Source organism: Vulpes vulpes, chromosome 7 (assembly GCF_048418805.1).
Source record: "Vulpes vulpes isolate BD-2025 chromosome 7, VulVul3, whole genome shotgun sequence".
In the NCBI taxonomy this organism is placed as follows: domain Eukaryota; kingdom Metazoa; phylum Chordata; class Mammalia; order Carnivora; family Canidae; genus Vulpes; species Vulpes vulpes.
The window spans coordinates 73,121,144-73,148,480 of NC_132786.1; the positions used below are offsets into that span (position 1 = coordinate 73,121,144).

The window sequence follows — 27,337 nt, forward strand, 5'->3', positions numbered from 1 at the left end:
CTGAATTCCGCCAAGCAGACTAACTTGCATGAGGCCTTGACTTGGGTATGAGCAACATAAGGAGGCTAGCCCTGCACAGAGGTCTCCCTGGGAGGCAGGGGGAAGTAGAAGCATCTGATTTTAGAACTCAGGGATGATGGACTCCAGGCCAGGGCTACGGGGGAGCTGGTGTGTGTGCAATAGTGGGGCATGGGGTCTTTGTTGGAGCCGTCCTGCAGCCTGGCTGGGCTATTGTTCCTTGTCCTAACTGGAAGCCTTAAGCATTTCTCTCCTGCCTTTTCAGAGAGTCTGTCAGCTACTCAATATCCTTTCAGCTGTTCCTTTTATGGTTGAACTAGCTAGATTTGGCTGTTGACAACTAAAAGATCAGGACTGAGTTAGGGTCTCTAGGAATAAAATGGAGAGGCAATGATTCAGGTCATTTGGATCATCAAGTGAAAGCTGGCTCTCATGGATACAGTTAGGGAACCACAGCTGCTCACAGCCCATCTCCTTGAATAAAGGGAAGCCTGGGATCCTTAACTCGGAACACTATTACTAATACTGTAAACTGCCTACCATGCATGTTCCTCTTAGGCATCTCTGAAGAGACCTTGGGCCATTTACACTGATAATGTGCCCTCATAAAAGGGAAACACAGAAACTTTAAAGAACCATGGGCCACTGACTCTGAGTTAACACCAAAGGGGGACCCAAAATGCTACTGTGTAGTCTGCCCATCAAAATGGAATCCTTCAAAAAAAAAAAAAAAAAAAGAATCCTTCATAGTGTTGAGTAAAACATGGTTTCAAAGGAAAACACAAAGAGTTAGACAATTTGTCTAAAACTCTTCAATCTGGGATGCCTGGGTAGCTCAGCAGTTGACCTACCTTCAGCGCAGGTTGTGATCCCAGGTCCAGGGATTGAGTCCTGCATTGGGCTTCCCACAGGGAGCCTGCTTCTCCCTTTGCCTATGTCTCTGCCCCTCTGTCTCTCATGAATAAATAAAATCTTTAAAATAAATAAATAAATAAAACTCTTCATCCCTATCCAGAAACATGCAAGTGAGCAAAACAACCCATTTAGGTCCTGAAATCTGGCTTACATAGCAAGGATGAGCAGAGATGCTTGAGGCCCATGGCAGAGTGCCTCTCTGAACAGAGCAGAGAGTCACATTGTGCTGCACATTTGTTATTATTGGCCACCAGTCATCCATTCTCCAAGTTGTTCTCTTGTGAAACCCCTCAATTTCTCCTGAGAAACCACCCAGCCTGCTGCAGCATTTGATGAGATGTTTAGTTGGCCGCCCTTACCTAAATCCATGGAGCTATTCTGCTGGTAGTGCATTCAACTCTGGCTCTGGCTCTGGCTTTTCAGCTGCCCCTTTGAATCTGTGAGCTAACCCATATCCTTCCAATAAATTCCCTTTGGTTTAAATTAGAGTCAGCTCCTTTTCTTGGCAAAGAACTCTAATAGCAAGTGACATCTGTTCTTAAAGAGTTCCTAGTCCCACCAAGGAAATGGCCGTGTAAACAACCATAATGGTGTGAGAAAGGCTATAAACAGGCACACACAGGATGTGATAGGAGCATAGAGCTCCACTGATAAGGTCAAGTATCAAGAGAACAATAGGAAGAAACACAAGGAAAGACACGTGGGCAGAGTGAAGGACATGCCACACCCTTGCAGGATGTAAATGCACTGTGCATTTAGGAAACTGCACTAAGTTTAACATGGTGGGAACTTGAGATGGGAGGGAAGCAGCCTCTGGGGAAGTGGAAAGGCTGGAGAAATACGCCTGGTCATTTCCTATCAAAGGGTTTGGCTTTTATCAAGGGTGAAGCTGTAGTCAGATTTGTGTTTCAAACAGATTGCTCTTTAGAAGTATAGAAGGGAAGTGGATTGGAAAGAAATCAGAGTTATTGGCTTTTGGAGTTAGACTGGGCTCAGATCCTGGCCCCACTGCTTACTCCCTCTATGACCTTAAGCAAATTCTTGAACCCCTCTGTGGCTCACATTCACCCTCTGTGAAATGTGTTAACAAGAGTATCTACTCCTGGGGCACCTAGGTGGCTCAGCCAGTTGGGCATCCATCAGCCTTCAGCTCAGGTCATGATCCCAGGGGCCTGGGGTCGAGCCCCTTGTTGGGCTACCTGCTCAGCAGGGAGCCTGCTGTACTCTCTCTCTCTTTCTCTCTCTCAAACAAATAATATTTTAAATATCTACCTCCCAATGAGTTGTAAGGATTAAGTGATCTTTATAAAGTCTTGGCATAGGGTTTGGCACATGGTCAGTTGCTAATGAAGTTAGCTAGTGGGGCACCTGGGTGGCTCAGTGGTTGAGTGTCTGCCTTTGGCTCAGGTCATGATCCCAGGGTCCTGGAATCAAGTCTCACATCAGGCTCCCTGCATGGAGCCTGCTTCTTCCTCTTCTTGTGTCTCTGCCTCTCACTCTTTATCTCTTATGAATAAATACATAAAATCTTTTATAATAAACTAAAACTAAAAAAAAAAAGTTAGCTAGTATTGTTATAATGAGGTGAGGTTGGGAGACCAGCTGGGGTTACCACAGTAATCTAGGTGAGAGCCGACGGAGTTGTAAACCAAGGCAATAGAAATGAAGGTGCAGATCCCCTAAATGTTTGTAAAACACACTGTATCAGTGGAGTGATTGACCCTTCATGCAGGGACACTTTATGAGCAGCATGGATATGTCACTAGTGATACTAGGACCACAGGCATAAGCTGGGAAGCAAGGTTACCCTTTACATCAGCCTCCAAGTTCTGCTCTCAGACTGCTCTCAGTCCCTCATCAGCACTTGCTCAGCTTCACTGTAATATGCTGGAAGGAAATTTGTTTTGTTTTTCTTTTTATGGGAGACAAGAAGAAACCCACAAATATTAGGCATCCTCTCAGCTTATGTCTTTGCTGACCCAGTCAGGCCAGGATTTACCACTCAGCCCACCCAAGTGTGCTCAAGGGGAGGATGGCTGTGTTCTTTTTCCCTCCATCACTCTATTTCCACTCATGTGAACTCTAGAAAAGAAGTGCCCCTGGCCTTGATTTGCAGGCCAGTGGCTTAACCACCATGTAGACCTTAATGGCTTTTTTGTGTCTCCAGAATAGGGCTCAGTATCTCTCCTGCATCCTCCCTCAAGGCAGGTAGCTTGTCCATCTCCTTCTCTCTAATATACCCAGCATCAAGCTCAGTGTCTGACATCTAGCAGGAACTTGATGAATATTTCTGGAATTTTGTGGTAATATTTTCCAAGTAAATATCTGCCATTGGTCCAGAGGTTGGCCCAAGCTCCTGCTCTGTCCCTGATATACACAGTTACTGTGTCTTCCAGGTTGCTTTCATTAGGTCCAGGGTAGGAAGCACCAAAACAAGTAGGACTTCCAGTGACAGGTGGTCGTCATCATCCCTACCAGAAGCCACATCTTTATTAGCAACCAAGCTTTGCACGGCCCAGGGTGAGCCTTCATAGCTATACACTAACATGGCAGTTGGGGTGGTAAAGGCTCACTTTGTTGCTTGAGGTTAGTGGGGCAATGCAAAGTTATCTCCCAGTTGGTCAGCATCACTCTCAGGATTTCTTTCACTTTGGGCTTGTAGCAGTTCTGCCTCTGATTCCCCTGCCCTTCTGAAAGGGGAAGTTGAGTTTCTCCCCCTGGCCCTTTCCTCCAGACTAGATTTTTTGGCTTTGCTTGGCTGCTCTGGGGTTTCAACTTAGCAGACGGAACATTTTCCCCACTTACCTCCCTAGAGGGTGAGATTCTGCTCCTAATAAGTCCATCCCCAGCCTGAAGCCCCACAGAGCACAACCTCTAACAATTAGGAACTCACTTGGAGGTTTATTGGTGGAAGTACAGAAGCACTTTGTTATAAGCACCATCATACCTCTCCCATGGTCTTTTGGCCCACAGTGGGAAAACAGCATTAAAGGAGGTTGTAGCTAGTGCACTGAATGAAGCTAGGGAAGATCACCCTGTTTTGGCCAGGTATCAGGGTCCTAAAAGGTTCTCTCCTAGGGAACTGGCAACAGGAGCCTGCAGGAAGTGTTCATCTGGATTCTCTTGTTCCCAGAGACTGTGGCTCAAGGCAGCTCTCATGGGTATGTTCAAATTGACTGGAGATACCACTCTCGCGGGTGTCTTACAGCTGTCCAAATTGTCTATTTTGATGGCAACGTTGGTGTTACTGTTGGAGCCCAGAAATTGAGGTCGTTGGAAGCAATAAAAGAAAAAAAAAAAGCATTGTTAGGAATTTAATTTAAAAACTGTTTTATTTTTTTTAAACTGTTTTAAAATTATGTTATTTCCTGTACACGTGCCTTGAACATAGATGTGAATGTGGCAATGATCGGCAGTGACACATGCATATACAGTATGATATATCAAGAGTGACTTGAGCAGAGAAAGCCCAGCAGGCGGGAGGCTCAAGCTAAGGCCTGCTCTGCTGGAGTGGAACAGACACCCCTCCAAACCTTAGGTGTCGCATTTATGTGTCGTGAACCTAATGTGTTAAGACTCAAAGGTGAGATCTGAGCCCACTGGGATCTGCCTGATGCCTACTATAAACTGCCAGGCAGCAGCCTAAGCCAAAGAAAACCTTAAGACAATTCTCTGAAACATTAACAACTTAAAAAAAGTCACAGCCACTTAATGTGTCTAGAAAAACAGTGTAGCCAAATTTTTTAAAATTTTGATTCTAAGTGAGATACACGCTTATTTTAAATAAAAAAGGGGGGGGGGACCATAAAAAAGCACCAAAAAAATAAAAAATAAAAATCACTCACACTGTAACTATTCAAAGAGGAGTGCACTGAGTTTTTTTTTTTAAAGTGAAACTAATTTTAGAGTTATGTGGCTAGCACTTGGCAAAATGGCCGAATAATCTAAAAAAATCTTCGTATAAAACACCTAGAAATGCTAGATAAAATATAATCACATAATTTTTTTTAAAGATTTTATTTATTTATTCAAAGACACAGAGAGAGAGGGGCAGAGACACAGGCAGAGGGAGAAGCAGGCTCCATGCAGGGAGCCCAATGTGGGACTCGATCCCGGGTCTCCAGGATCACACCCCAGGCTGCAGGCAGCACCAAACCACTGCACCACCGGGGCTGCCCCTAATCACATAATTTTAAAGGCATTGTTAAACCCACAAAAAGCAAAGAAAAATCCCAGGGGCCAAATATTAAAGACAGGCAAAGTGCGGGCTGAAGCTGGGGGTGCCCGAGGGACTTGTCAGTCTTAGTGACCCTGGGTATTTTCATGGCCATGAGACACAGGAGGTAAAGTCTTGGGCCCAAGCAAGGCAGGGATTTGACTGAGGTATTTGCATAAATCAGAACTCTCAAAGCCACCTTCTTTGTGAAAGGATGCACCAGAAGGAAATGCATCTGGTGCCACATCTTCATCTATATCCACCTGGATTCTGAGTCAAAAGGAAAGTCTCTCCTGAAAATTCTTTTTTTTTTTTTTTAATTTTTTTATTTATTTATGATAGTCACACAGAGAGAGAGAGAGAGGGGCAGAGACATAGGCAGAGGGAGAAGCAGGCTCCATACACCGGGAGCCTGACGTGGGATTCGATCCCGGGTCTCCAGGATTGCGCCCTGGGCCAAAGGCAGGCGCCAAACCGCTGCGCCACCCAGGGATCCCTCTCCTGAAAATTCTTATGCTCTTTTGAGATCTGAAATGGCATATGGTCCAAGAACTCCCAAGTTGAAAAACTAATATAAAAAAATTTCTCCTGAGCCAGTAATATCTCTGAGGCACCTGACGGAAGCAAACTTATCATGGTTGGGGGCGGTGGGGGGGGGTGTCAACTACCTCCTACTTCTATTCAGGCTCACAGATAAAGACCTGCTGGAGAAAAAGCTCGTGATAAACAATTTCAGCTACAGAGGGCATCAAGATGCACTTGGTGTCCACATCTGTATATGAGGGAGCAAAGAGAAGCAACAGGGCATCTGATGTATCTGAAAACAGGAGAGCTCCTAACCTCCCACAGGTTCTCAGTGGAAGTGCAGCAGGACAGTTTGAGAAGGAGGAAACTGGGAGGAAGTGCAAGGGGTCTGGCTGTGGTAAAGGCGGAAGGGGTTGGCGCAGTATGTGCCTTATGAACTTTCAAAGCCATCTAACATTGTCTCCTGCAAGACACAGCCTCATACTAAGGAAAAACCATTGGAAACGGGGTCTAAATTGAGGAAGCAAAGAAAAGAGAGAGATCAGCTAAAGACAGGAAGAGGAACACAGCCCCAGGAGGCCTAGAAAGTACACTTCACAAAGACAACCTAGAGCCCAGACCAGAAAGCTTGACCCACCCTTGTTTGCCAAAGTTCAGAAAAATCATTTCACATCAGAAGTAACCATCAGGAAAGGAGAGTAATCAAACCCTGTGCAAAATTATATAAGGAAAAAAAAAAGAGTATATGAAGCATAATAAATGCTTACAGACAATGAAAGCACACTAAAAAGATGAGCCGGCAAAACAAGTGAAAACCACAACCCAGCATTTCAAAATGAGCTGAAAGAAATTAAGAAAGTGATAGAATATATGAAAGAACAACACAACTCAGAATTTAAAAGGTTTATAAACATGGCGATAAAACTGAAGAAAGAATTAGACATTTTTAAAGAAATGAAGATTTCCAAAATGAAGCCTAAACCAGAAAGAATACAAGAGCATACAAAGCAGATAATGCCTTAAGAGAAATAAAGGGACAAAAGCAGAAATTAAAGAAAGAAAAAAAGAGAAAGTGACAGCTCTATTAGATAAGCAAAGATGATCCAATATATATAGAGTATCCAAAGAAGATTTTATATAATTCAACAAAACTACCTTGAAATTAAAAACAAAACCAAAAACAAGCCTGGAAAGCACACATAAAGGCACACAGTGACCTGGGAGACCAACCCAGCATGACCGTCATTGGCATTGGGACGGTGCCCCAGAGGGAGGCTAAGGTAGCATGGAAAGTCCTTTGTCTAAAGCTGCTGCCTTTTCCCCTCAATCTGAGAGAGAGGGGCTTCCCGGGACCACCCAGGGACCTTGAGCCATGGCCCCAGAGGTCCTGGGAGGCCCAGTAGGGAGGGGCAGAGCTCCCACCCAGGAAATCTGAAGGGTGGGAAAGATGGAAGGCAGGGTCTCTTAGGTGGCAGAGTGAAGAGGAGTTGCTTCTGTGTCCAGTGGTTTGTCAAATCTAAGAGGATATTTCCTGAGGGTCAAATGTGGACCATACCAGAAAGAGAGAGTGGGAGCCAGCCTGGAGCCATGACAAGTCCTGCCCAAGGGGACTCCCTTAAAGGGCAAAGGGGCTATGACCGCTAGTGTGTGGGTGGCGTGGATGGCGGCAGAGTCAGGGTCCAAGAGGTGGTGGCCAGATGAAAGGAAGGTGTCAGAGCATCACCAGAGTTGCAGTGGGGCATGAGAGGGGTTATCAGGTATGGGACTTCAAAGAACCCAAGAAAGCTCCTAAGAGAAAAAGTGAGCTTTCAAATTAAGAAAGAGAACAAGAGGAGTGACAACCCAGTGCCCACTATAAAGGACCATCTGAACATGAGGCCAGGCTGAGGGAAGGTGCAAACAGTTCACAGTTTTTGATCATTATCAGGCACCAGACATTTTAATTTCAGAATTGAGAACTAGCTTTTATCTAGGGGCAGGAAGAAAACTTCTCCCACTGAAGAAATTATAAAGTGAAAGCAATGGGACGCCTGGGTGGCTCAGCTGTTTAGCACCGCCTTCAGCCCAGGGTGTGATCCTGGAGTCCTGGGATCGAGTCCCACTTTGGGATCTCTGTGTGGAGCCTGCTTCTCCCTTTGCCTGTGTCTCTGCCTCTCTCTCTCTGTCTCTAATGAATGAATAAATAAAATTTTTAAAAAGGGGGGAAACAAAAATACATTTACATTTTGATTACACCCTTCAAGTAGTAATTGTTCAATGTATTAGTTGCATATTTTTGCTTTTGTTTTCCATCACTTGTTGCATAGAGTCCCATATAATTACTTAGCAAATTAGTAAATGGTGTTGGAGCCATCTCCACTTTGGCTTACTGTTTATTCTTTCTGTCCATCTTACAGAACAGATAAGTGAGGTAAAGAGAACTCAGAACTGTCTTACCCAGGGAATCCTGATGAGCTGGGACTGGAGATAGTGAATATCTAACTCCTTGAGCCTGTTCTATTAGCTTAACTTTCTTCGAATTAATTTACTCATCTCTTGTTCCTTTTATTGAGCACTGTCTATATGAAAGCACTACAATTTGCCTAGGATATATACAGACCAATCAGCCACAAACCCTGTTTTCAAGGACAGGCTTATAATAAAACTAAGGGGAGAAGTCATTCACATAATTATCTAGAATAAAAAGAAGGAACTGAGATAATTTGGCAGAGGGTGTCACTGACACCACCCATGGCTCAGTGCTGCGGGGAAGGGATATTGGAAGGGATATTGGAGCAACCGGTGTGGAGGACCCCACCTGTCTGCTGTGAGCTGGGGTCTTCCTGAGATATTCGAGAAACTGCCACTGGTCTGCTCAGCTGCCAACAGCATGAAGTTTTCGCTGGGCTGAGTGGATGACGGGAGGCTGCTTTCAGGCTGGGTGGAGAAATTTACAGTCAGATAACCAGGTCTGCCCTTGGACAGTTCTTGACCTCCTCAAGCCAGAACCTTGAAGGAACTCACTTGAATCTTCCGGCCTACACCTGGGAAACTGTCCCTTAAACATTAAACCTCAGAATCCTCAGACCACAATTGAGCCATGGCAGGATCACCTCCTCTCTCTGATGGGCTACTATGGCTCCTGCTCCCAAACATTAAGAGGCCATAGGATACCTAATTCCACAAGAGGAACGTGTTTAGATACTAAAATCTGAAAGTCTTAGGCAATCCAGCCTATCAAGTTCTTTCTGTGCCTCTTCCCTAAGCAGGTCCAGCAAAAGCCTTCTGTGTGTCGGAAGGCATTGCAGAGAGTATACTTCTGCATGAGCTTGCTTCCTGGAAATAATCTGGCCATATATATCAAGAGCCTTAAAAATGTTCATACCCTTTGAATTCTACTTCTAATAATCTATTCTGAGAAACAATCAGAAATGTGGACCATACACATAAATGCTTGTTTTAACATCACTTACAATAATGAAAAGTTAAAAACAATTTGAAGTGGCTGATGATAGGAGAATGGCAAAGTGAATTTTAATTCATTCATACAACTACTGAACAGCATGAAATTATCAAATGATGTGCATAAAGAGCTTTAAAAAGAAATGGAAAAATGCTTCTGATGTAATCTAAGTCGAAAAAAGCAACATTCAGAAACATTATATATTTAATATCCTCAAATCTATAAAGTAAAAATTAATTTAAAATGGAAAACTGTTTAAGAAACAAAATGAATGAACGTAGAGGGAAAGAAAGAGGCAAAACCAGGAAACAGACTCTTAACAATAGACAACAAATTGAGGGTTGCTGGAGGGGTGGGTGGGGATGGGTTAAAGGTTGATGGGGATTAAGGAGGACACTTGTGATGAGCCCCAGGGGCTGTAGGTGTGTGAGGCATTACTAAATTCTACACTGGAAATTAGTAGAAACCAGTATTACACTGTATGCCAACTAACTGGAATTTAAATAAAAACTTGGAGAAGATAGGTAGATAGATAGATAGATAGATAGATAGATAGATAGATAGATAGACAGATAGATGATAGATAGAACCTGGATGAGATGGACTCTTAGCAAATTCAATCTAGCCTCTAACCTTTATTTTATTTTATTTTATTTTATTTTTTTATTTATTTTTTTTTAAATTTTTTTTTTTAATTTTTTTTATTTATGATAGTCACAGAGAGAGAGAGAGAGGCAGAGACACAGGCAGAGGGAGAAGCAGGCTCCATGCACCAGGAGCCCGATGTGGGATTCGATCCCGGGTCTCCAGGATCGCGCCCTGGGCCAAAGGCAGGCGCCAAACCGCTGCGCCACCCAGGGATCCCTTTTTTTTTTTTTTAGCCTCTAACCTTTAAAGAATAAATGTTTTCAAAGTTTTGAAATACTCAATGATGTGAAAGCACATGCAAAATTCTTCAGTTGATGTTAAGAAGACAGCATAACTTTAATGCCAAAATCTAATAAAAAAATCAAACAATAAAAAAGAAGAATAATAATAAATAAAATGGAAGACTGTAAAGAAAAAGAAATATGAAAAAAAAAAAAAAGAAAAAAAAAAAAGAAAAAGAAATATGCAGAATGTTCCAAGTGATTTGCGTGGGGTTGGGAAGAAGTGGGGGAAATTGTTCTATAATTTTCTAATTTTCTTCAGTGAGTATTATCTCTTTATAATATTGGGAGGGGAAAACCCATGAAACAATTTTTAATTGAGTTAAGCACTTTATAGCTCTTTTTTAGGAAAAGTAAATGAATTTGCTTTTCATGTTTGTAGACCTCAATTCAGGGTGTGCATCTCATTGGCCGTGGAAAATGGAGTTGGTCCCTACAACACTAGACTCTAATATCCATCATCCTCTGAGGTGCCGTGTGCCCTGTGCCCCCGACTCGCTGTAGGTCTTGGCTGGAGGCCCCACTTACTGTTGTTGAAGTGGAGCTGTTGGACATTTTGGGCACCAGGCAGTGAGTGAATTGGATTCTTGGGTCTTTGGTGGTGATGGACAGACCTTTCTGCAGAATTTTCACCAAGCGGATCCAGAATTGAAACACAGCCTCTGGATGTTTTTCGTGGAGCCTCAGGTAGTAGATCTTTTCAGTCACAGTCCTAACCCTCAGGATGCGTTGGAGCCGGTCACAGATTTGTAGCTCCACAAACTTCAGGGGGAGAATCCTAGACACAACCAGGAAATTCCCATAGCAAGAAGCTCACCAGTTCAATCAATCATGCGGTGCCTACCTCACACTTGGCCCATCCTCATTAGGCTCCCTCCTATCTCTGCTTGAGTGGGTTGGGGGAGATGCCCCTGGGAGAAAGCTCGAAGCCTACAAGGGGGAATGATTACCAAGAACAACTCTTCTCTGACTTCCAGGGCCTTTGTCACTAAAGAACCTGCCCACATCAATAATAATGGCTGATAGTCGTTGCATAACATCTCATTCAATCCTTACAACAACCCTTTGATGAAAGAAAGATATTATTAATTCCATTTTATAGATGTTGAAACTGAGGGCCAGAACAGCTAACTGATCTGCGAAAGTTTAGATCTTCATAAGTAGGACCCGCAACTGAGGTGTTCTGACTCCATTTCCAGATCTCTGCCCCAAATCCTAGTTAGCTGTGTTGAGAGTAAGAAGAATGAATGTTCTATACATCCAGTAGGTTTTTTTTTCAATTTTAACATTCCATAATCCCATCTGATTTTCATACCCCTCACCTTTTGGGGGGAGGGGAACCCTCTAAGTCTATAAATATACATAGATTTATATATCTATAAAGACAATATACAAATAAAAATATAAGGAATATATAAATATAGAGATAAATAAATATTAAATAAATCAATAGCAATAAATATAAATAAATAAATAAATAAATAAATAAATAAATAAATAAATAAGAGCCAAGATCCTCAAAGACCAGGCTGAGACAGGGACTAGTACTCTATACTAAGCACAGTGCCTAGTACACTCAGACACTAAATAAACATCTGTTAAATTAATGAATGAATTCTACATAGTTTATACATGAACACACTGTCCTTTCTTTTATCTAAAATCCAACTGCAAAACAATGCGGTCATCCCACCTCTTCTGGCCCCTCCCTCAAGCCTTACTTTACCTGCTGAGGGTGACCACTGGAGCACAATCAGGCGTGCTCCAGGAGGAAAACTGACCCCGGGGCCAGGTGACGTTGGCCATCAGGAGGACGTTGGGAAGTGGCAAGGAGGGCACCGAGGAGGTCACCCCGAGGATCACAGTGGTAGACCCTTCATAGACATCCATCCAATTCCCGGGCTTAGTGACCTAGAAATCAGGCCCAGGTACATAGGTCAGAGAGAAGCAGAAGACAGGGTGGACAAATACAAGTGCTGCAGCACTTCAACTTGGTGACATGCTTAGAGTACCTGGGTTTCTTGCCCATGGCTGGGCCATGATCAGCATCCATCTTTGTGTGGGTTTCCCCAGACAGATCAGTTTACTGGTAACAGGAAACTGTGTTACCCTTCTTTGTGTCCTCTGTTTTATCTAGCTTTAAATATTTTTATTTATTTATTTATTTGAAATGGGGAGGGGTGCAAAGGAGAAAGGGGAGGAACAAGCAGACTCCCGCACTGATCAGGGAGCCCTTTTGGGGCTGGATCCCACAACCCTGAGATCACAACCTGACCAAAATCAAGAGTCTACCTCACGCTTGGCCCAACCTCATTAGGTATAACATTTATTCAATGTTAAAAGGATGCATTAGTAAGAAAAAGCTGAGAGACATCGACATTTTACTCCTTCATCCTTGGGTAGAAGAAGCCAGCCAGGTTTCTAATGATCTGGAAGGGAGATTCCAGAAACTGTGTAAAGAAAGTTCTAGAAAAGGAGAAGAGTGAGGTAAGAGCTATTGAATGGGGAAGACTCAGGCAGCCCAGCATCAGGGAGGGCCCAGGTTGTTGTGGGATCTTGAATAAACTTAAGAACCTGTTTTCTTGCAGCATCTGAGGCTGTGGAAAGACAGGGAGACTAGATGCTTGGCACTGGACACAGCATTTCAGCTAAGACACCCCCACCTCACTGTCCAGAGTGGGCAGAGAAGCCTCCAAGGAACCACAGGGATCAGGGTAAGGAACATTTGAAGGGTGACCCCTATGTTCCCAAGACCAGAGGACCTAGTCCCAATGTTCTAGACTTTGTAGGACCATCAGAACCATTTCACAGCCATGTTCACTGGGGACAAGAGGAAAGCCACAGGAAGGACTGAAATTTAAGTTCCCGGAAACCTAACTAAGAGGGTGCTCCTAGAAAAGTCTTTTTTTCTAGGAAAAAGACTTTCTTTTTCTATTTCTATTTTCTATTTCTATTTTTCTATTTCTATTTTCCTTTCTATTTTGAAGGAAGAAAAAAATATTTCTTGGAGCCCATGTTGTGGAATGAGAGTCATATATGTATTATAAAACACAGGGCTGCACATATTAAAAGTAGGTGCTAAGTAAATGTTCTTGGGTGATGCTTCTTAGAGGTGATAGCAGAGGGGTGATTCTGAGGAGAGGGGAGAAAGAGAGCCACCTAACTGTGTAACTTGGATCCTTTCAAGTAAACATTTTAAAAAAGATTTATTTAATCTATTTAATATACAGTGAGCATGAGTGAGGGGGGCAGAGGGAGAGGGAGAGAGAATCTTAGACTCTGTGCTGAGCATGGAGTCCAATGCTGCGCTCGATCCCACGACCCCAAGATCACAACGCAGCCTGGTGGCTCAGCGGTTTAGCGCTGCCTTCAGCCCAGGGCATGATCCTGGAGACCTGGGATCGAGTCCCACATTAGGCTCCCTGATGGAGCCTGCTTCTCCCTCTGCCTGTGTCTCTGCCTCTCTCTCTTTCTCCTCTCTCTGTGTTTCTCATGAATAAATAAATAAAATCTTTAATGAAAAAAAAAAAAAAAAGATTACAACCAGGGCAGAAACCAAGAATACAACGCTCAACTGACTGTGCCACCCAGGCGCCCCTCAAACTTTTAATTCCCCCATGGGGCAGCTTCAGCAGGCAGGCTTTCCTCCTCCCTAGTACAGTCTGAGTTTTCTGCTGCCCGAGTTGTTACGTGTCCATCCAGAGAATCTAAACAATTTTAATATCAGGTCAAAGGGAACATATTAAGAGAGTAAACCTCCTGTCAAAATATCACACCTAAATAGAAAGGACTGGAATTTGGTATCCTGAGTCTGAATTTCCTTCTCCACCGAGACTGTGTTAGGAAGGAGCACCCCTTCCACTAGGTTGCCAGCTGATGGCCCCACTGTGCAGCCCCCTGGTGTAGTGCAGGAACCAGGGAGCACCAGGAGCCATGAACTGGCTCTCTGAAATCTGGGGGACTTTGTAAGGGAGGAGCTTGCTGTTGTGTGAATGCGTCTCCAAGCTAAGCTCAAATTGTCTCCACCCTCTCTTGTAACTCCTCACTGCTTTATGACTCCGTCACAGGGATTCCTGACTGCAGACCCTCCCTGTGCATTCCAGCCTCCTGCCTTTACCCAGGCCCTCGAAGTACCTTGGCCTGAATGTCCTCCCTCTGCTCTTCCACTTACCAAAGTCTCAGCAATACCTCAAAGAATGGTGTAACCCCCTCTTTGGGGGAGCCTTCTTCAACTGCCAAAGTCCAAAGAGGGCTCTGAACTCCCTAGACACTGGCGCCCCTCTCTCTGCTCATGCTTTAGGGATCAGCAGTTCCAAACCACCTGACAGAGCTTTCTTAGCAGTTACCATTTTATAACGTGCCCTCCAAATTGACAAATTCATAAGCTCCTTGGCCAGGGACACTATCTAATCTCTCTTTACATCTTCTGCCCCCCACACAGCACACAGTTTGCTGACTGAGGAGCTGGTTATGCCACACCTGCAAAGCAACACAGGTGTGCAGGTCCCAACTAGATCTCTAGAGGGAGGCGGGCAGCCCCTCAGTGAGATGTAATGCATTTTTTAAAAGTAAAATTTACCCTCAATGTGGGGCTTGAACTCACGACCCCAAGACCAAGAGTCACATGTTCCACCATGTGCCATGTGCCAAAAGCTAAAATGACCACCCCATACTCTCAATGGCCCCATGCTTCCCAGGCCCAAATGGTCACTTCCATTGGCCATATCACTATCCTTTAGGAGATTTAGAATTTGGGCAAGGCCAATTCTAGGGGCTTGGCTCTCCAACAAGGCTATTTCCAAACCATCCCAGAGAGAGGAAGTTGGATTTCAGAGCAGACATTCTGAGAGGGTGCGTATGGACCCTGCTTGGAGACTGAGCTCTAATGTACACTTTTGCAGGGTATAATTCTATTTCCTGAAAGCCTATGACTTGCGGGGAGCCCCATGATGTTGTAGGCATAAACTGAGCTGAATTTGGGATCCAGACCCTCTAGTGGTCTCTAGCCATAGCGGCTTCCTTCTCCTCCCCAGGGTTTTCCAAGGCCACAGTTCCTTTGGACCAACTTTCAGAAACAAGTTTTGGAAAGGGAAAGAGATTGGGCTCTGAGCTGCACATGGGTACCTGGATAAAGTTGCTTTCAAACACCACTGAGTCAGAGAACAAGTTGAATTCTGGAGAATGAATCAGTTGACAAAGAAGGCCATCTTCCACCCCAAGTTCCACTCCAGGGCCTGGTTCCCTGACCTCAGGTGGGAGGCCCCTAATTTTACTCATTGGTTCTTGGGAAGAATGGGCTGGGGAACATCTCTGGGGCTCCACGCAGACCCAGCCCAATTTCAAGATGTTGGTGTGACCACTGCTCCCCCCACCTCCACAGCTCCACTTCCCCTCCTGACTTACAGGCTGTCCACCAGGCCAGGGAGGGCCTGTCGGCTCACAATGGCAGGCATGACATCAAGGAATGTGATAGGTAACAAACAGGGAAGTCAAGGAAAGATTGGGGGTGAGCAGGGCCTTTTATCTCCCCTTTCCTTCACACTACACACTGGCAGTCATGTAGTCTTATTCCATTTTTCACTCATTCTCTCTGTATACATGAGGAAAATGACTGCACTATGGTTATGCCAAGACAGCAGTGAGCTGGCCAGAACAGCAAGACAGGCTCCCAGGAAACCCACAGCCCTCAATCCTCTCCCCCGACAGTGAAGGCCCTCGCAAAAACTTTCTGTGAGTGAACTGATCACCTAAAGTTAGGCCCTCACCTTGCCAGAGAAGCTTAGGACAGAGGCAAGCAATTCACCCCCATCTCTCCTACCCCATTTCATGGGATAAAATGATTATATATATATATATAATATATTTATTTATTATATATTTATTTAATATAAATATAATATTATAATTTTATAATATAATAAAATATTATAATTTTATAATAAAATATTTATATTTTAATTTAATATTTATAATATTTTAATTTAATTTAATATTTTAATTTATAATAAAATATTATAATTTTAAAATATATATTTATTTAATATATATATATTTAAACACCAGGTTGTTCACAAAGCAAAGAGGCTTATTTATTTGGAAACAGTAGGCAAATGAGAAAGTGTGGCATAGTAGTATGCTCGAGCCAGTGCAAAACAGAGATCATTAAAACTTAAATTTTCAGGATTTTGACAGTTATTAAACACAGCCATTATTAAAAAATTAATTATATAAGCTTACACTTAAACAAATCATACAAACACAAAGGTAATGGCCCAAACTCACCTTCTGAATTATTCTTAATTATTTTACTACTCTCCAGAGGTTATTTATATCTATTGTACCTCCGTGGTAAAAATACTCTATAATGGTGTGCTACTACTGCCTATCTCTTCTCCATGTGTGTTCAAGGAACCTCCTGTTGGTCACTGCCTTCAAATCACCATGTTGAGAGTTATTTACACCACAGAAACCAGTAAATTCAGGGCACTGGGGTGACTTAGTTGGTTAAGCGTCTGCCTCGGCTCAGGTGGTTATCCCGAAGTCCTGGGATTGAGTCTGCATTAGGCTCCCTGCTCCGTGGGGAGCCTGCTTCTCCCTCTGCCTCTCCCTCTGTCTCTCATGAATAAATAGATAAAAACTTAAAAAGAAAAAGAGAAAGAAACCAGTAAATGCTACTAATCAAGCCTTGATTTATTATTTTGTTGGCTATCCAAAGGAAAGTGTTAATGATGGAAATTAAACTTAAAGTGTGTCTGTAGCTGTTACATTGTAGCCACAAAATAACTCTGAGGAGTCTTCCAGTATATGAAAGCTGTTATCTGATTTAGGAAATATGTTGCTTAAGTCATTGGTGAACATGTAAAGTTCCAACATACAACTTGGTTACTTCATTTTCACCTTATTAATATAAGTGAAAAAAACCAGCCAATATTCATGTCAGAACTATACTTGTTTGTCAGTTGCATAGGTTGGCCATGGAATGATTACTGAGACCTACAAAGTTAGAAAAAAGATGAAGAACAGTATATATAAAATGCTATCACTTGGATCAAAGGTATTTAACAAAAGGATACATACTCATGCATGCTTGAACATGCCCAGAAAAATTCTGGGAAGATAAAAACGTCATTGGCTTAGGAGGCATAGGGCATTTGGTAATGGTGATGCAAAAAAGGACTTATTTTTCACCGTATACATTTTTTTTACTATTTGAATTATTTACCATGAACAAGTATTTCTTTTTATTTTTTTAATTTTTTTTTAAGATTTTATTTATTTATTCATGATAGTCACACACACAGAGAGAGAGAGGCAGAGACAGGCAGAGGGAGAAGCAGGCTCCATGCACCGGGAGCCCGACGTGGGATTGATCCCGGGTCTCCAGGATCGCGCCCCGGGCCAAAGGCAGGCGCCAAACCGCTGCGCCACCCAGGGATCCCAAGTATTTCTTTTTAAAAAATATTTTATTTATTTATTCATGAGAGACAGAGACACACAGAGAGAGGCAGAGACATTGGTAGAAGGAGAAGTAGGCTCCATGCAGGGAGTCTGATGTGACACTTGATCCCAGGACTCTGGGATCATGCCCTGGGCCCAAGGCAGGCACTAAAACCCTGAGCCACCCAGGTGTCCTCATGGATTTCTTTTAAATAAATTTTAAAATAAAAAGTGTTAAAGAAACTTCCTACATATGGTTCTACAAATATTTGCTGAGAAGCAACTATGTACAAGGTACATTATATATTGGAAGAATCATTACTAGCTCTATAAGTAGTCTGTTCAGAGTTGTAGACATGTGGTCAGGGCTGTATTGGACATAACTGTTTACTTCCTGAGTTAAAGATATGTATTTGAAGAAATAAGGGCTGGAAGATTTCCAAATATAGTAAAAATTATAAACCTACATCTACACAAAGAGTAAGTAATTACTAGGGTAACAATTTTTACATTAATAAAAAATTTTAAATATATATACACACAAATTTTAAAGTTCTTTAACAATTGACTAAAAATTATAACAATGTAATATGTAACATTACATGTAGAACATATGTAGAAGTAAAATATATGACAAGATGGCACAGAGGGAGTGCCTGGGTGGCTCCGTCAGTTAAGCATCTGCCTTCAGCTTGGGTCATGATCTTGGGGTCCTGAGATCAAGCCCTGCATTGGGCTCCTTGCTCAGCAGGGAGTCTTCCAGGGAGCCCCACCCCTCCCCCAGCTCATGCTCTCTCGCTCGCTCACTCTCTCTCTCAAATAAATAAAATCTTAAACAAACAAACAAACAAACCAAGAATGACACTGAGGATGAGAGGGGAAAATAAAGGTGTAGTATTGCGTGGTTCTGACATTATACATGAGGTGGTAAAATACTATTTGAAGTTAGACTGTAATAAGTTAGAAGATGTCTACTGTAAATCCTAGAATAGAGGAACCATTAAAAAATTAAATAGATGTATAGCTAATAAATCAATAGTAAAGATAAAACAGAACATTGAAAAACTCACAATTAATCCAGAAGAAGGTAAGAAAAAAGGAAAAATGGAACAAAAAACAAATGGGAAACAGAAAATAACAAGTTAGAACATTTAAACAACCCAATCTTATTCATAATTACACTAAATGTAAATGGTCTAAACATTCCAATTAAAAATGAGATATTGCCAGTCTGTATAAAAAGAAAGGCACAGGGAAGCCTGGGTGGCTCAGCGGTTTAGCGCCTGCCTTCCGCTCAGGGCATGATCCTGGAGTCCCGGGATCGAGTCCTACATCGGGCTCCCTGCATGGAGCCTGCTTCTCCCTCTGCCTATGTCTCTGCCTCTCTCTCTGTGTTTCTCATGAATAAATAAACAGAATCTTAAAAAAAGAAAGAAAGGCACAACTATATGCTTATCTACAAGAAATCACAATATATAAAGACACATAAGTTAAAGGGACAGAGTAAGATAAACTTTGCAGCCACTAATCATAAGTCAGCTAGAGTGGCTATATTAATATCATACAAAGAAGACTTCAGGACAAGGAATAATACAAGTGATAAAGAGGGACATTTTTTTCTAAAGATTTTATTTATTTTGAGAGAGAGAGTGCACATGCAAGCGGGGGGAGGGGTAGAAGGAGAGAGAGAATCTCAAGCAGTCTCCATGTCAAGCTCAGAGGTTTACATGGGGCTTGATCCCATGACTCTGAGATCATGACCAGAGCCGAAATCAAGAGTCAGACACTTAACCAACTGAGCCACCCAGGCACCCCAGAGGGACATTTTAAAAATTTAAATTCAATTAATTAGCATATAGTATATTATTAGTTTCAGCGGTAGAGGTCAGTGATTCAACAGTTGTATATAACATCCAGTGCTCATTACATCACATAATTTCTTTAATGCTTGTCACTCAGTTTCCTGATCCCCCCTTCCTCCACTCCAGCAACCTTCAGTTTGTTTCCTATGATTAAGAATCTCTTATGGTTTGTATCCCCCAAAGAGAGACATTTGTAAAAGATAAGAGGGTCAATTTAAGAAGACATAACAATCCTAAATGTATATGTAGCCAATAACAGAGTTTCAAAAAACATGAAGTAAAATCTGATGAAACTAAAAAGAGAAATAGACAAATAGATATTTAGAGCTGGATGTCTCATCATTTCTTTCTCAGAAATTCACAGAACAAGTAAATAGGAAATCAATAAGGGTACAGAAGACTTGAAGAACTATCAACTAACTTTATGTAAAATTTTTAACAATGTATTTATTCATGAGAGACACACAGAGAGAAAGTCAGAGACACAGGCAGAGGGAGAAGCAGGCCCCGTGCAAGGAGCCCGATGTGGGACTCGATCCCAGATCCCAGAATCGCGCTCTAAGCAGAAGGCAGACGTTCAACTGCTGAGCCACCCAGGTGTCCCTATCTATCTATCATCTATCTATCTATCTATCTATCTATCTATCTATCTATCTATCATTTATTTATAGTGAGCGCACGCTCCAGCTGGAGGTAAAGGAGCAGAGGGAGAGAGAGTGAATCTTAAGCAGGCTCCTCAGCACAGAGCCCAATGCAGGGCTCCATCTCATGATCCTGAGTTCATGACCTAAGCCAAAATCAAGAGTTGGATGCTCAAGCAACTGAGACACCCAGGTACCCCCCTCTATATAATTTTTATTAAAATTTTGTATTTTGTATATTTTCTATAAGAAATATTTTGTACACTTTCTGTAAAACACAGAACACTCACTCAGAATCCATAGAATCCACTTTCTTTTCAAATGCACATGGAATATTCACCAAGATACACCATGCGCTGAGCCATAAAACAAGTCTCAGTAATATGGGGTATGTTCCCTGACCATAATCAATGAAATTAGAAGCCAATGAAATTAATGAAAGAAAAATATTTGGAGGAGCACCTGGGTTGCTCAGTTGGTTAAGCATCCACCTTCAGGTCAGGTCATGATCTCAGGGTCCTGGGATCTAGCCCCATTTGGGCTCTCTGCTGGGAGGGGAGTCTGCTTCTCCCTCTCCTTCTGCCCTTCTGCACTTGCCCCTACTCATGCTCTCTCATGCTCTCCCTCTCAAATAAATAAAATCTTTTTAAAAAGAAAAAATATTTGGAAAATATCAAGGGATTTGATGGTCTATGGGCAAATCAGGGTGTAAATATTGTAAGTCACAATCATTTCATAATTTTGATTTGTTACAATAGGTTTTCTTAAGAAAAAAATCTCACGTGTCCACACAAGAATAACCTGGTGGTGAAAAAGCACATTATTGAACTATTTTGCTATCCTGCCTTTTGAAGGGGTCCTTGAAAAAAAAAATCACGTTGTAGAAAAAAGAGCTGCAGACTAGCAATCAAGCACCCATTAATTCAATGATATTATCTAAGTTACTTACCTTTCTTCTGTTTCCTCTGTAGTAAAATGAAAAGATCTATGTGTGCAATACAGTGGCCACTAGCCACATGTGACTACTGAGCACCTGAGATGTGGTTAATCCAAATGAGATGTTTTTTTTTTTTTTTAAAGACTTTATTTATGAGAGACACACAGAGAGAGGCAGAGACATAGGCAGAGGAAGAAGTAGGCTTGATGTGGGACTCAATCCTGGGACTTGTTCCTGGGACTCTGAGATCATGTCCTGAACCAAAGGCAGCTGCTCAACCATGAGCCACCTAGGCATCCCGAATGAGGTATGTTCTAAGTGTAAAATACCAATACAAATACATACTTAGTACCAAAAAAAAGTAAAATATTGATCTCATAAATAACTTCTTAGGTTGATTACATGCAGAGATAGTATTTTTAGTATATTAGGTTAAATGTGTTTAAAATATATTTTTGTTTCTTTTTTGTGTAACCACTAGAAAAATTTAAATTAAGTGTGTAGCTTGCATTATATATTTATTGGGCAGTGTTAGACTAGAGCCTATCTTCCAGCCTTAATATTCTGGTATCTATCATTAACTTTAGAGGCAGAGTCCTTAAATCTGGAAAGCATTACACAGCCTATAGTTACTGTTTCCTTCTTCCTTAGACTCCAGTAGATGGCACTAGAGCTAAGGCCTCAAGCTAATAAGGATTTCTACTTCCAACTTTCTAAATATGCTGTGCTTAGGCTCCCCTCCTGTCCTTGCCCACAGTTCCCTCTAGAAGGAAAAGTTTCTAAACGTGGCTACCTATTCATTTCTTAAAATTCAGATGCTCTAAAAGCTTTTTCTTTTAATATCTGCCTCCGGCCAGTAGGTAACTTTATGTACTCACGTCCCATATATGTTCCTATCATAGAACCGTGAAACATTATTGGTTTACATGTTTCTTCCCCCCGCTCTGCTACTGTTTATGCATGTTATTGGAGGTAGGTAGTAATGAAATCTTAGTCTATGCGCAATAGCCAGCAGGTGCTGAAGGCAGTTTATCAGTTGGGATAGGCCAAGTTATGCTGCAGTAGCTTAACACAATAGAGGTTTATTTTTTATTTACACTACATGTTCATCAGGTATCCTAAAGGGCTCCTCTCCATGTGGTATCCTCACTCCAGGACCTACGTTAATGGAGCAGTTTCATTTGGACCACTGCTGGTTACTGTAGTGGATGAGGAAAGGTTAAGGTTTTTGAACCAGTGGTTAAGTGTTCTGATCTAGAATTGACACAAGTCACTTCTACTCACAACTCATCGGCCAAAACGAATTCATGGCCTTGTCCAACCAGAAAGGTGTCCCGAAGTGCACTTCTATCATATGCTTGAAAGGCAAGGGCAGAAGTTATCTGAAGACCGTTAATGACAACCACTAATGACTCTTCTGGTCAATAATCATTCAGCGCACTATCCCTCCTGTAGGTGATATACATTCACTATACCTCCCCAAAGAAGACAACCCAGTAATTCCCTTCAGCTACACCATCAAGTTCAAATTCAAGAATCTCTGAGTGATGCACAATAATCTCTACACCAGTTTCTGATGTGGCTTGAGATGGAGACCTATAAATTAAAAAGATAAGCCCCCTTACATTTAATAAATATTGGTGGAACAGGGACAAGATGAATGCACTAAGGGAGAAGAGGAGGAATAGGAAACAGAGCAGCCTAGTGATCATGATGTGCCACTGAGCAGAAGCAGTGAAGGTCCCTTACCCCAGGGAAAGGGAATAGTTTCTGATTAGGCCCCAATTCTGCTTCCTGGGAACACAGCCTTAGGCAACTGTTCTGCTTTATGCTACTGAGAATTCAGAGTTGTTGCTGCAGCATAACCTAACCTAACCTAACCTATCGTGCCCTCGACTGATAAAGGAGACAGGACTATAGAAGGGCGTGTTGCATATTTGAAACAACAAACTTTAGTATGTGTGATATTTACTTACTTGGAGGGCAGCAAAGTGATCTTATTGAAAGTTGGAAAGCCAGCAACTCATGTTATACAGTAGCAAAGTATTGGTAAAACTGTTGCCTGCAGTAACTGAGAAGACATACCTGATCTAATCTAAGAAGTACGGGAAAGTCGAGAACCATATTTTAGCAGCCTGAATTGGGTACTATTGGTTACCACTGACAAAGCACAAGATTAGCTCAGACAAGAACTGAACTGGCCAGCCTGCAAGTAGATAGAAGGGCTGTAAAGAGATTACAGAAATCAGAGGGCTTGCAGGGTTCACAGAAACAACTATTTCTCATCCCTAACAGTTAACAGATAAAACTGAGAAATGTTTACAATGACAAATGCTATTTCAAACTCAACTTGGCAGGATGACTGATGGGCTATCTTGGTTTACCCAGACCTGTCCTAGTTTTAGCCCTTAAAGTACTGCATCCCAGAAAAATCCCTCTGCCAGGCAAACAGAGACAGCAAGTCACCCTATTCATGGGAAAGATCAAAACAGGGTATGGCCATCACATCTGTTGTTAAAATCTCCAAGTAGATTGTCATAGAGTGAAGACTTCACAAAGGTTGTGGCACCCTATAAACCATTTCAATTAAACTGCTTAGGGAAGCGACTTTCATGGGCAGCTCTCCCACTTAAAAACACCCCAAATGAGTTGAAGGTATGAGAATGAGAAAATATATCAAATTTAACATGTTTAGGATAGCTACTGGCACGTGTCAGTGCCTGAAATCCGAGACCAAAAAAAAAAAAAAAAAAAAAAGTCAGCTATATTTTTTATTTGTACTCTGCTACTGAGAGGTGAGCCACATAACCCCAGCTATCCACTAAGGATCATGGAGGCGGACGGTACCATGTGCCCATGGGTGGGAAGCTGGAAATTCTTGCTAAACAGCACTAATGACTACCATAGTGCAATAAACAGAAGTGATGCCCAAACCACTGGCTTCTGGAGTAGTGGCATTTAAGCTCAAGAACGACTCAGGAAGCAAAAGTGGGTTAGCAGAGGCACCATACTCCTTTCTTACTCTTTGGCAAAAGTAAATCAAACTCACCATACATGAAATGACAAATGTCAAGAGAGTGTGAATGGATATATTACCATGGGCAGAGGAATGAATGAATGCACTTGAACATGGAGCAGCAGATATAGTGGATATGGGCAAGAAAAGAACCCCACCCAAATCCCTCCATTTCTGTGTAAAGACCAAGCTGTATAGATCCAGGAGTGAGCAGAAACAATTGTCTGTGAAGTGTGGACGTTTAACCAGCTGACCTAGAGATCAAAATTGAGCCCTTATTCCTATGGATAACAGCAGCACAGGAAGAAAAATACAAAGCCTACTGGACTGATAGTCCTCTTTCCCCCAGAGACTGAAGGTGAGGGTGCTAGAAGAAATCATTTTTCTTTAGAAATGGAGAATCAAAAAAAATAAAGAAAGAAAGAAAGAAAGAAAGAAAGAAAGAAAGAAAGAAAGAAAGAAATGGAGAATCAAGAGAAGACTAGAATACTCTTGGTCTAGGCTCAGAAAGCTGGTTGATACAGGGCAGACCCAACTGCCCTTGCCTCTGAATTCAGGTCTATTTACATTGTTTTATGGTTTTCTTAAGTAGGTTCTATGCTCAGTGTGGAGCTCAATGAGGGCCTTGAACTCACAACCCCGAGATGCTTTTTAATTTAAAATTTTTTTATTTTTTAGATTTTATTTATTCATGAGACACAGAGAGAGAGGCAAAGACACAGGCAGAGAAAGAAGCAGGTACCTGCAGGGAGCCCGATGTGGGACTCGATCCCAGAACCCTGGGATCATGATCTGAGCATAAGGCAGACGCTCAACCACTGAGCCACCCAGGCACCCCTACATTATGTTTTAAGCAAAGTATTCTAAGTACTTTTCTCCTCCGGAGTTTTTTTTTTTTTTTTTTTTTTTATGATAGTCACAGAGAGAGAGAGAGAGAGAGAGAGGCAGAGACACAGGCAGAGGGAGAAGCAGGCTCCATGCACCGGGAGCCTGACGTGGGATTCGATCCCGGGTCTCCAGGATCACGCCCTGGGCCAAAGGCAGGCACCAAACCACTGTGCCACCCAGGGATCCCTCCTCCGGAGTTTTTAAGATGTCAAACCCCAAATCTAGGAATGAAGACCCTTCCTTACCATTAACTTCAAGGGCAGAAGTCAACATGACACATAGAAATATATATTCAACTTTTATTTCATTAGAAAGATTAATTTAAGCCACATGGTGGCCATAATGCCATTCTTGAGCAGGCTTTGTCATCCCACTGCCCCCTTCAGACCAATATACATGCATACATGGTTTGTTAGAGAAAGGACTTTACCATATGAAACAATGAGAGGTGGACACTGACTATTTCATCATCCCCCTCCTATGCCAACTCTACCACTTCAACTGCTGTCCACACACAGACAAGGTCTCATGGAAGAGAAGCTGAACACCACATAAACTGACCATAACACCCAAACCCAAAGGAACTCTTGGAAAAAGCTAACAAAGCAGGGATGAAAATAACCCCATCTCCCAACAGCTGAACATGAAGCACAAGCCCCTAAGAGACATCAGAGCCATGGTGCAAAGGACACCAGAACGTATACAGCAGACCCTGGGGAGAGCAGTGACATCATTCTATCGCAGTTATAGGCAACCCACTCACACCGGTATATTAGACAGGCTCTTTTTCCAGGGCAAGGAGCATCCAGATGGAGAAGCCCTTCAAGGGCCTGGTAACAGTTTGTTCTGGTAACACTGATGTTCTGAGCTTGCCTGCCCAGGAACTGGACACCTGCCTGGATTTGTTTAAGCCAGTGGTCCAAGGTTATAGCTGGTGGAGGGAGGTTTTATCACACCTCTCTGGATGGATGGTCTGGAATGCCCTTGGGGGCTCTGCACTGGCTGGATGACCTCTGGTGGTCCAAGAGCTCCCCAGCAATGGGCTCTCCAATATGCCTCCCAAGGACTCCATCAGTCTAACGAAGATGGAGAGCAGGGTCAGCACCACACCTAGGAGATAGAGGTTCAACATAGGCTTCATGGCTGAAAGGACTCCACTTCTCTGTAGAGCGGTAGAGCTGTCACTTCTTGAAGGCCTCTGAATACTGAGGAAAGAGAGGTGAGATTAATCGACAGCCTTTTGGGATATGCATGTATCTAGTCCTGACCTCTGTCTTCCTGTGGAGCTAAGGGTGAGGCTCAGCCCGTCAAAGAGACAGGGACCAGTAGATGTTCTTTGCAACAGACTCTCCAAGCATAGTTCTGCTGTAGACTCCATGGCTGCAGAGCTAGCCTTGCTTCTTGGACTAATTCAAGAGCACTCCTTAAAACTTTTACTTCTCCTAAAGTAAAACCTTTTATTTCTCCTGCCAGGTGCAATGCACACCCCTATGCCACAGTCCAGGGACCAAAAATCTTCCTGAAAGGAGTCTTTTTGTGTGTTTTTTTTTGGGGGGGCGAGGTAAGGATAGGAGAAAGCAATCTGCCTAGAGGTTCTCCTCACACCTCAGTCAGGTTCCAGTTAATCATCAACTTTTTGGTAAAGCCAAAATAATTACAAGACAGTCACATCTATCAAGTTCACTTATTCAACAAACACACCCTGGATACCTACAACGTGTTAGGCACCCTGGAAGGTACCGCACGGGCCCGGTAGTCATGAACCCTGCCCTGAAGGGCCCTACAATTTAGGCAAGAAATTAGGCGGCGAGCACCCACACAACACGCCAAGTGCTAACAAGGGTGCTGTGGGACCAGGGCCGGACGGGGACGCCTAACCCGGCGCTAGAGAGCACGAAGAGAGACACATGGAACGCAAGGCCATCTCTGAAGCCAAGGCCGGAGCGGCTGACTCCGCACCCAGGTGGAGGCGGAGGGAGGACGAGTCCAGCGGGGGGCGCGGGGCGGAAAGCCGGGGAAGCCCACAGGGCCGCTCACCTCCAGGAGGAACGGCCAGGAGCGGCCCGCTCGCCCAGACAGCGGGTCTCGCAGGAGTCCGCAGGCAAGTCACGTCCCGAGAGCGCCAAAGCGCAGCGCGCAGCCCAGACGACTCCCCGACGCAAAGGCGCAGCCGCAGGCGCGAAGCTGAGCTAGGCTGCCCACGCCGCCCACTTATAGCCGCGGCCCCGCCCCGAGCCCGCGCACGCGCACTGGGGCCGCACGCACTGGCCCCGACGCACGTCCGTGGCCCCGCCCCCGCCCCCGCCCCGGGCCCGCGCGCAGCGCTTCCCGTCCGACCTGTTTGGGAAAGCGTCCGCCTGGGGTCTGTGAGTCCCTGAGGTCGGCAGTGGGACTGCGTGCGTGTGAACTCAGACTGCCTTTTTCCTGCTGCAGGAAGCCGGAGGGAATCAGCCCATTTACGCCCGTACCAGGTGGACGGGAAGACGTACCTGGAGTGCCCAGATCCAGAGG

At 43.3% G+C, this 27,337-nt stretch overlaps 2 protein-coding genes across 4 annotated transcripts; both read right to left on the reverse strand.

Annotated features, from left to right (window-relative positions):
• Window positions 1-3,814: 3,814 nt before the first annotated feature.
• Window positions 3,815-27,337, reverse strand: GARIN1A (golgi associated RAB2 interactor 1A). Of its 3 annotated transcripts, none has more exons than XM_072764108.1 (5): window positions 27,316-27,337; window positions 11,772-11,956; window positions 10,574-10,823; window positions 8,472-8,590; window positions 3,815-4,180 (listed from the first exon to the last, which is right to left on the reverse strand). In XM_072764108.1, the coding sequence occupies exons 2-5, from the start codon at window positions 11,933-11,935 to the stop codon at window positions 3,985-3,987; spliced, it is 729 nt and encodes a 242-aa protein (XP_072620209.1). In that variant the 5' UTR covers window positions 11,936-11,956; window positions 27,316-27,337; the 3' UTR covers window positions 3,815-3,984. The 3 variants fall into 3 exon arrangements, with proteins under 3 accessions (XP_072620209.1, XP_025866572.1, XP_072620208.1); XM_026010787.2 differs by lacking the exon at window positions 27,316-27,337 and adding an exon at window positions 26,864-27,001; XM_072764107.1 differs by lacking the exon at window positions 27,316-27,337 and adding an exon at window positions 25,723-25,861.
• HILPDA (hypoxia inducible lipid droplet associated) lies at window positions 25,112-25,967 on the reverse strand. Its single transcript, XM_026010788.2, is given in 2 exon segments — window positions 25,112-25,814; window positions 25,817-25,967. Coding segments are annotated over 2 exon segments (189 nt in total). The 3' UTR covers window positions 25,112-25,776.